Below are 10,791 nucleotides of genomic sequence, written 5' to 3'. Positions count from 1 at the left end.
TCCACAAGTATCTGCTGTCACCTGTTCACCAGCTTCTCCAGACATCTGTGTGATCATAGCCACCTCTATTTGAAATGGCTATGATGTAATGCATGCAATAAAAAATCCACCTGTCAGCTGATTGACTATGAATCATTCTATGGTCTGATTAATCCTATCTTCAGGAGGTAGTTAGGCATATAGTTATTCTCTACATGGTTGAAACAAGATCTGGGAACAGTGCGGAGGTGGTAGAGGATAGACCTATCTGCTTTGTGGATTGATAGACAAGGATAGCAACACCAATGTTAATCAAATACTACCATTATAACGTGGACCTCAAACTAAACAACTCTATGAACAAGAAGGTACAAAGATATACGAGTAGTTTGTATCTTAGACTATATCTATGATACAAAACATCTTCCCTGTATCAAACTGACCTTCCTCTCCACAAGGTGAGCTGTTGGTCAATATAGGGTGCGTGCGCATCATTATCGATGAGTGCTCAACCATCTATGGTAAGACTCAATATAATCTGTCACTATTCTCCATTAACCAGCATTGAAACCTCTCATTCAGCAAACACTGACACCCCCAAGTGACTATCACCAAAAGACGGATTCACCAAAATTTGTCAGTTTGCCTCATGAACAACAACCAACACCTCCCGTCTAACCAACGTTGCCAGATAAAGTAAATCAAGGTGGAGCGAGTGAGACAGGGGAGTTTTTTAGCCAGCATCCTTCAGGATCCAGGACCCAGGACCCTTCCCGGGCAGGAGATGAAAAGGAGGATATCCTCCAGGATGAGGATAGCTTCTCGCCGAGCTGGAAGTGGTGAACTAGAAGGAGGCAGCTGGTGATACACCATGTATCCCCCCTTGTGAAGTGAGTACTCTAGAGTTAATGATAGCATAAGAAGATATGCCATGGTATAGGGCGTTTATGTTGCAAATGTGACAGTTAACTGAAGCCGATAGTCCTAGTAGTTGTTTTTGGTGAAGCTATGTGACGCTGGTAGTCTCTCATACTGTGCCCTTCTTACACTCTTACACTCCCAACAACACACTAATCATAGACAGTAGTCGGAGAAGATATTCTTGATAAGGATATGAAAAATGTCCTTCTCATTAACACTCTACTGAAAAAGTTGATTGAATATAGAGGTAGATTCAAGAAGTATTGTGCGATTTGGAATGCGCATTGAATTTGGATAATATAATATTATGTTGTATCCACACTAATCGGCCCACTAACAACTCATAACCCTACAGTATTGGACAAAGTATTGTGTGGAGAATGATTGGTTGATACTTGGATGGAATGCGCATTGAATTGGGATAATATAATATTATGTTGTATCCACACTAATAGGCCCACAAACAACTCATAACCCTACAGTATTAGACAAAGTATTGTGTGGAGAATGATTGGTTGATATTTGTATGGAATGTGCATTGCATTGGGATAAATTAATATTGTGTTGTATCTACACTAATCGGCCCACTAACAACTCATAACCCTACAGTATTGGACAAAGTATTGTGTGGAGAATGATTGGTTGATATTTGTATGGAATGTGCATTGAATTGGGATAAATAAATATTGTGTTGTATCTACACTAATCGGCCCACTAACACCTCATAATCTTACAGTATTGGACAAAGTATTGTGTGGAGAATGATTGGTTGATACTTGGATGGAATGCGCATTGAATTGGGATAATATAATATTATGTTGTATCCACACTAATAGGCCCACAAACAACTCATAACCCTACAGTATTGGACAAAGTATTGTGTGGAGAATGATTGGTTGATATTTGGATGGAATGCGCATTGAATTGGGATAATATAATATTGTGTTGTATCTACACTAATCGGCCCACTAACAACTCATAACCCTACAGTATTGGACAAATTATTGTGTGGAGAATAATTGGTTGATGAAGGCGGTGGTAACAGAGAATCGGCAACCATGTAGTCCTTTCATTTCCACTGACTTTTAAACATGAACCCCACTATACTGGTTTTATATTATGTGTGATGATTTTATTGTTTGTTTTCAGAAAATCAAGTGAAAACAGACATTTAAGATGGCGGGTTCCGTTTTAGTCACCCCCACCACTCTACCGGACAACCGTACAACACCAGTTATTCTGATGGCTTCAAATGCCAGCGGATATCAGGAGGATCACGACCTAGCTACTACCACTGCTGGTAAAGTGTACTGTTTTTAGTAACAACTGCGCGTTCACTGTACTGTTTTTAGTCTCAACTTCATGTTTGCTGTACTGTTTTTAGTATCAACTGCATGTTTGCTGTACTGTTTATAGTCTCATCTGCACATTTGATGTACTATTTTTAGTCTCAACTGCTTGTTTGATGTACTGTTTTTAGTCTCAACTGCATGTTTCATGTACTGTTTTTAGTCACAACTGCGCGTTTACTGTACTGTTTTTAGTCTCAACTGCATGTTTCATGTACTGTTTTTAGTCACAACTGCGCGTTTGCTGTACTGTTTTTAGTATCAACTGCATGTTTGCTGTACTGTTTTTAATCTCACTGCATGTTTGCTGTACTGTTTTTAGTATCAACTGCACGTTTGCTGTACTGTTTTTAGTCTCACTGCTTATTTGCTGTATTGTTTATACTTCGTGCAAATCTACTTCAGACTTGGAGGAATTTGCGGTGCAGAGAAATGGAGGGAGATCAGCCAATTGAGTCATAGGTGGAAGCGCAGTTGTCAATTTGTCAAATAGAGTCAGTCGAGTCTGTGATTGCAGAGAGGTAGCTTCCTAAGTTTAACATGAGCGCTTGAATACTCACTGGAAATTTGAGAATGCTAGCCGGTACACAACGGTAACATAGCCACTGTTGTATCCCTGCCGCTGTATGCCTTCTCTGCTGCTTATGTCCATCCCAAGTCGGAAGTTAATTTGAACAAAGTATAGTTGCTAGTAGTTTAAGTCACAACTGCATGTTTGATGTACTGTTTATACTCACAACTGCTTGTTTTCTGTAATATTTTTAGTCTCAACTGCATTTTTTATGTACTGTTTTTAGTCACAACTGTATGTTTTATGTACTGTTTTTAGTCTCAACTGCATGTTTCATGTAAAATTTTTAGTCTCAACTGCAACTGCATGTTTTCTGTACCATTTTTAGTCTCAATTTCATGTTTGGTGTACTGTTTTTAGTCACAACTGCATGTTTTTTGTACTGTTTTTAGTCACAACTGCATATTTTTTGTACTGTTTTTAGTCACAACTGCATATTTTTTGTACTGTTTTTAGTCACAACTGCATATTTGGTGTATTGTTTTATAGTGTGTATAAAATAAGTTGAAACTTGGCCCTTGATCCAATGGAGTGCCAATTTGTGTAGAATCGCAATTTTTTCAAATTTCCAATATAACCACAGAATATTGTATGTAGAATTTCATTTCCTATATAATACTGGAGAGATGATTTTATTCTGAAATGAGGATGGAGAAGGGGTGGGTGTCATTTTCACCCTTGAGGAATCGGTTCATCAGTTCAACATTTTTCAAGAAAAAAATTATTTGCCACAAAAATTCAATAGCTATGAACGTACCCAGTACTCACCATTCTCTGAGTTGGTGTTCTCTAGTAAAGACATCCATGGTATAGATTCTGGAATACATAGAAGCGTTATTAATAGAAGCATGGAGAAAATAATATAACACAATAAGATATACCATGGTAAAGGACATCCTATGTTACAAATGTGACTGATAACTGGAGCCGATAGTCCTAGTAGTTGTTTTTGGTGAAGCTATGTAACGTTGGTAGTCTCTCATACTGTGCCCTTCTTACACACTTACACTCCCAACAACACACTAATAATAGACAGTGTATAGGGTGTCTATGTTGCAAATGTGAGTGTTAACTGAAGCCGATAGTCCTAGTAGTTGTTTTTGGTGAAACTATGTGACGCTGGTAGTCTCTCATACTGTGCCCTTCTAACACACTTACACTCCCAACAACACACTAATCATAGACAGTGTATAGGGTGTCTATGTTGCAAATGTGAGTGTTAACTGAAGCCGATAGTCCTAGTAGTTGTTTTTGGTGAAGCTATGTGACGCTGGTAGTATCTCATACTGTGCCCTTCTTACACTCTTACACTCCCAACAACACACTAATAATAGACAGTGTATAGGGTGTCTATGTTGCAAATGTGAGTGTTAACTGAAGCCAATAGTCCTAGTAGTTGTTTTTGGTGAAGCTATGTGATGCTGGTAGTCTCTCATACTGTGCCCTTCTAACACACTTACACTCCCAACAACACACTAATAATAGACAGTGTATAGGGTGTCTATGTTGCAAATGTGAGTGTTAACTGAAGCCGATAGTCCTAGTAGTTGTTTTTGGTGAAACTATGTGACGCTGGTAGTCTCTCATACTGTGCCCTTCTTACACTCTTACACTCCCAACAACACACTAATAATAGACAGTAGTCGACAGTAATCGGAGAAGAAATTTGTGAGATAAACACCCTACACCATGGCATAAATGATACCGTATCATCATAATATGATACAGTATAAACACAATATGATACAGTATCATCTCAACTTGATACACAACTCCATAACTTGATACAGAACTTCCAAACTTCGAATGAATTCTACTAACCAAGGGATATCTTATTATGCTATCTTCTCCCTAGTAATATAACTGAAAGATAGTAACTTGATTGAACTTCACAGTGGCTTCATATATCATAGCCACCTCTAATACAAGGCCGCGGCCTACGATATTGCAACGTCGCAGTGTAGGCCTAGAATCTAATACGTGATTGGTGAAAAAGATCAGCTGGTATTTTTCTAAATCTTTTTCACCAATCATGTATTCTAGGCCTACACTGCGACGTTGCAATATCGTAGGCTGCGGCCTTGTATTAGAGGTGGCTATGCATATATCTTTGTGGAGTAGACTATACTATGACAGGTGAAACGATCAAAAATGTACGTCTGCTGTAGTATGTTTATTGAAGGCCTATGAATAATATAAATTCTGTATTTATTTTAATAATAAAATAATTTATTTTTTGACAGGTTTGACGGAAAAGCAGAGGATAGTACTGGCCTGTGTCACCGCCCTACTCTTAGCTGTATGTGCCATTGTCATAGGATTTGTTCTTAGGTCAGTAACTTTCTATAAAAATCTAATAACTTTAGACTATAGTTAATGATTATTAACTGAGATGAAGCTCAATACTACCACTCTTTTGTCAATTATTCCATCAGATTCGACAACATTATTCCCAGCTTTTAACCAATTTTCTTCAAATTTTTATCCAATTTTCTTTGATTTTCGGGAACAGGAGACTGTTGAAAGAGAGTTTCAATCCATTTACTACCACTTTTGTATAATTTCTCATCATAAATTCGACAATTCTTCAAAATTCCCTACCAATTTCCTCTCTCAAATGTCAAAATCAATTTCTAAACTACAATTTTCTAACAAATTTTCTCTAAATTTCTGTGATTTTCAGGAACAGGAAACTGAAGAAAGAGAGGTTCAATTCATTCACTACCACTTTTGTATAATTTCTCTTCATAAATTCGACAATTCTTCAAAATTCCCTACCAATTTCCTCTCTCAAATGTCAAAATCAATTTCTAAACTACAATTTTCTAACAAATTTTCTCTAAATTTCTGTGATTTTCGGGAACAGGAAACTGAAGAAAGAGAGGTCCAATTCATTCACTACCACCTTTTTATAATTTCTCTCCAGAAATTTGATAATATTTTTCCAAATTCCCTACCAAATTCCTAATTCACCTTTATTTTAATTTAGGCATTTAATCACCTATCACCTAGCAACTAGCACGAATGAACCAAATTCCTCTCTCAAAGGTCAAAATCAATTTCTAAACAATTGTCTCATAACTTTTCTCTAATTTTCTCTTTGATTTTCGGGGACAGGAGATTGATGAGAAAGAGCAGCTCTAGCGGAGTGTACACCGTAGAAGCCAACTTTCCTCTGTGGCGAAAACGCAGTGATGCCAACTCAGACGATGTTTGCGCTCTGAACCAGCAGAGAGCAGCATCTATCTCCAATGCTGCCAACCCCACAAACGTAAATATATCATATTTTAATAATTGATTATTAAATAATTAACAATTAACAATACTATTAGTAAACATTTATTGGAAATTTATTTTATTTTATAACCTGACGATGGTGTGATCACCGAAACTAGTTGTTGAACTATTTTAAAGTTTTTTTAAAAAAATAATGGGTGCTTCAAGATTTTATTAATTTAAAAAGTAGCCCATGTGAATGAAGTGTTTTTATACCATATTTTGTAATAAAGTATCTTAATATTTGGACGATTTGTGACAAAATCAGGAAATTGAAGAAGTTTTGGGCAATAGCCTGTTTTTTCTTTTCCGACTATTGTATTGTTCGCTCTATCTAATAAATAAATAAATAGATAAATAGTGCTTTTGGAATAAATTGCTCAGAAACTAGCTGGTAATCCGTGCTTCACAAAGGTCTTTATGAAAACTTGACCCACTGAAACTTTGAAGAATTGAAAATAGGACTATAACCATCCATGGTAAATTAAGAATCTATATGCAAAATGTCAAGTTAATGAGTTGAGTAGTTGAGACGTGATGATGCGTCATTCGTGAATTTCCTATCCCCTACGTGTATAAGCCAATTGTTTCCTCTATTATATTATAGAAGATTACTAATAACCACCTTATACTTTCTCATATAAACACAACAAGTTTTGAGCACTCATGCCATCTATATAAAACACAGTTTACCCATTTCAAACAAGAATGATGAATGAAATATGATTATTGATTACTGAATAAATGAATAAATAAATTATTTTTCCAACATTTGTCTGTGCATTTAATGTTTTTCCCTCTAATGTTCACCCATTTTCCCAAGATTTGTCTGTAATTTTCAATTTTTTCCCCACAGCTGAAAGACACACAACCAAACCAGCTAGCCTGGACAAGCACAGGCATGACGACATCAGACGGCCTTGTGACGTCATCCGCTGATGCCATTGTGACGTCATCGGGTGATGTAATTGTGACGTCAACATCATCAGGAGGCATGACGTCATCACAGAGTGGCCACACTGTCATCACAATGACCATGCGCAACAACCATCTCATTGTTGAAACTGAGGAACCTATCGACACCCCGCCACTGGTTAGTATATGACGTCATACTATAGTGAGGTCCACGTTATAATGGCAGCACCTGATTAACATTGGTGTTGCTATCCTTGTCTATCTAAACAAAGCAGATAGAGAATGTATCAAATCATAGTGTTGTGTATCAAGTTGAAATGATACTTTATCATATTGTGTTGATACTGTATCATGTTGTGGTTGTTCTTGTTCTATAGTGAGGTCCACGTTATAATGGCAGGAATTGATTAACATTGATGTTGCTATCCTAGTCTATCATTTGACAAAGCAGATAGCGCTATACTCTACCACCTCCGCACTGTTCCCACATCATTCTCTAACAATGTAGAAATATTATGAATGAACAAAATATTCAAAATCAATCATGAAAATTCATTACTAAATCATTGACAAATGTATTCCATGATGAATAAGTCATAATTATTATTGATCATTTCGAATAAGAATGACGAATGAGATATAATTTATTATTGATCATTTCAAACAAAATTGAATATCTAATATTACATCAGGTAAACCGGTATGCTTCTATAGAAGGCAGTGGCAAGGTGGGGAATCGGCAACGACGTTGCTATATTTTCTCTATGGTGGAATTGCCTTATTTTTCAAGATTTGTATTAGATCGCCCAGTCATTTTTTACTTTAGTATTTAGCAAAGTATTGCTTTCCAAAAAAATGAAGGTACCCCAATTTCTATATGTTTCAAGGTTTCCTGAGTCCAAAAACATGATAATATCTGCCGAAATTCAGGGAACTTTGTAATAATTTTGCAGAGCACAATGCCAGATGACCAACCAGTGGAGGTGCATCAAGAGCCGGCACCTCTGGCTGTGACGTCACTGGCAGACGTCCGCACTCGGCACCCATACGTTGGCACCGGTCTCAGCCAGGCGGACAGTGAGGAGTCGGACGGCAACTCACCCAGGCACCCCTACATGTATGGAGGAGGGCAGAGCGGTAAGGTACCTACCTAATCCTACCAAATTCATACTAAACCTAGCCTAATTGAACGAGCATTAGCGAGTTCTTACTTTTGACCTACTTAAGGTCAAAATCGTTATCCTTCTGTTTGTATATGTTCTACAATAACTTTAGAAAGAATTGATAAATCAGCTTCCAAGTTCTGAATGTCTATTCTTCGAACCTTTTTACAAGTCAAGTTCATTGAAGAAAAAAATTGACTCACTCCTTTGTCCTTTTTCAGGATATAACAGATAACATCGAAAGTGCAATTATTGAATTATTATAGTGAAGTCCACGTTATAATAACAGTGGAGAAAGTGAGGAGAACAACTTAGCCGATCCTCACTGTCTAGTCAATGCCTTCTTTACGGTAGCTGATACAGGTTTATCAATTAACTGTTCATTCTCGTTTAAAATAATCAATTATATTTTATCAAGCAATAAATTATATTTTTTAATAATTTCATAACGAATTTCAATAATTAAGATGAAATATTATGCTAATTAGTTATTAATTCTACATTGTTGAAAGACGATCTGGCTACAGAGCAAAGCGAGAAAGAGATAGCGCTATCTGCTTTGTTGAATGCAGACAAGGATAGCAATAACATTGCTAATCAATCACTGTTATTATAACGTGGACCTCACTATAATTGAACGAGCATTAGCTAGTTCTCACTTTTGACTTACTTTTAGGTCAAAGTCGTTAACCGTCTGTTTTTATGTTCTACAATAACTTTAGAAAGAATTATTGATCAATCAGCATTCAAATTTTGAACATGTATTCTTCAAACCTTTTTACAGGTCAAGTTCATTGGAGAACAAAATTAACTCACTCCTTCATTGAAAGTGCAAATTATTGAAATATTAGTATTGTAAACAGAAGTAAATAGAAATTGTTGCTTTTGTGTTTGTAAAATTAGTCTCTTCTGCACCCCACAGAATACGGCATCAGTCAAGGTGGCCGCACAACATCAGCAACACGCAGCCACCGCTCAGCAACCGGCAACAAGTTGCTTATCAACAAGTGGCAGCAACAAGTGTCACAGGATGTCGCCGACTACGTCATCAGTGTTGCACCGCCGCCACCGGCGGAGACAAAGTCTGGCAACACCGCCAAAGCGGAGACTGCGACAAAGTCGGCTGACGACACCGCCAAAGTGGAGACTGCGACAAAGTGTGACGACAGTGCCAAAGTGGAGACTTCGACAAAGTGTGACGACAGTGCCCAAGTGGAGACTGCGACAAAGTCATCTGGTGACAGCGCCCAAGTGGAGACTGCGACAAAGTGTGACGACAACCGCAAAGCGGAGACTGCAACAAAGTCAGAACCGGACGTTACACCGACAACATAGTTCGACAAACCAGTTGCAACATGTTGTGGTGGCGAGTAGTGAGGCGGACGACCAAGAGTGGCAGCATATGAGACAGCTGGCGCGCTCACGGAGTGGTATCATTGTGCTGGACCAAATGTCGTCAACATCTGTTTAGGAAGTCACCTAAAAAATTATTTTTTATGGCTTTGGAGTCCCTACTGAGAAGGTCCAACCTGACACTTGAGTATAGGTGCATAATTTGAGGCCTCATAAATGTTATACATTAGCCAGGACCGACAGTTTATCATCAGATAAAATAGGAGTGTCCCAGTTAAAATATTTACAACTAAACATGATGTGATTTTAGCAAAGGTGGTCAACTCTATAGGGCAATAATTGATCACAAAATGACTTTAAAATGAAAATAATGATAGCAATTAAATAAAGCAATTACGGGTGTAGTCTGTACAGTTTTGAGCTTCTTGAAAAATGAATTAATTTTAAGAAAATTTCATAAGTTTCATAAGGAGAGACCTAATAGTGAATAAGGATTCTTGAAGTAAAAATGCAAAATATCATAGACAGTTCAGTCATGAGAATATGTTTCAAAATAGTATTGGAGTATATATAATAATAATATCGTGTGACCTGGCTGGCTGAGGTCTGGTGTCAGAGTTTTCAGGTCGCAACTGATCAATTTCAGGGCCTCTCACATCACCTAACGACTGCTTTTTAGGCAGCCGGGACCGACGGCTTAATGTGTCTATCCGAAATACGAGTATTGGAGTAAGAGGGATATTATAGTACATTTTTTAATAGTTGAGATAAAATGTTTTTGGTAGTTAATTGTGTCTTTCATAGCCAACAGTGTGGAGTTTGTGAAGGATAGAGCTATCTGTTTTGTCAAATAATAGACAAGGATAGCAACATCAATGTAAATCAGTTGCTGACTTTATAACGTGAAACTCAACATAGGAAGATGATACAGAGATGATACGAAGATGATACGGAAATGACAAGAAGATGATACGGGAATGACAAGAAGATGATACGGAAATGACAAGAAGATGATACGGGAATGACAAGAAGATGATACGGGAATGACAAGAAGATGATACGGGAATGACAAGAAGATGATACGGAAATGACAAGATGATACGGAAATGACAAGAAGATGATACGGGAATGACAAGAAGATGATACGGGAATGACAAGAAGATGATAGGGGAATAACAAGATGATACGGAAATAAAAAGAAGATGATACGGGAATGACAAGAAGATGATACGGGAATGACAAGAAGATGATACGTAAATGACAA

The 10,791-nt window shown here is 37.4% G+C and overlaps 1 protein-coding gene across 2 annotated transcripts; it reads left to right on the top strand.

Moving 5' to 3' along the window:
* Window positions 1-678: 678 nt before the first annotated feature.
* On the top strand, window positions 679-10,561 carry LOC111059741. Of its 2 annotated transcripts, none has more exons than XM_022347366.2 (7): window positions 679-869; window positions 2,050-2,200; window positions 5,064-5,151; window positions 5,938-6,091; window positions 6,953-7,189; window positions 7,965-8,153; window positions 9,097-10,561. In XM_022347366.2, exons 2-7 carry the CDS (start codon window positions 2,077-2,079, stop codon window positions 9,643-9,645), a joined length of 1,341 nt encoding a protein of 446 aa, XP_022203058.1. In that variant the 5' UTR covers window positions 679-869; window positions 2,050-2,076; the 3' UTR covers window positions 9,646-10,561. The 2 variants fall into 2 exon arrangements, with proteins under 2 accessions (XP_022203058.1, XP_022203059.1); XM_022347367.2 differs by having other exon boundaries at window positions 681-869; window positions 7,965-8,148.
* Window positions 10,562-10,791: the final 230 nt, after the last annotated feature.

This window comes from Nilaparvata lugens, chromosome 14, assembly GCF_014356525.2.
Source record: "Nilaparvata lugens isolate BPH chromosome 14, ASM1435652v1, whole genome shotgun sequence".
NCBI classification, from domain to species: domain Eukaryota; kingdom Metazoa; phylum Arthropoda; class Insecta; order Hemiptera; family Delphacidae; genus Nilaparvata; species Nilaparvata lugens.
Note: the sequence above shows the minus strand (reverse complement) of the source record. Positions and strands in the feature narration are given on the sequence as shown.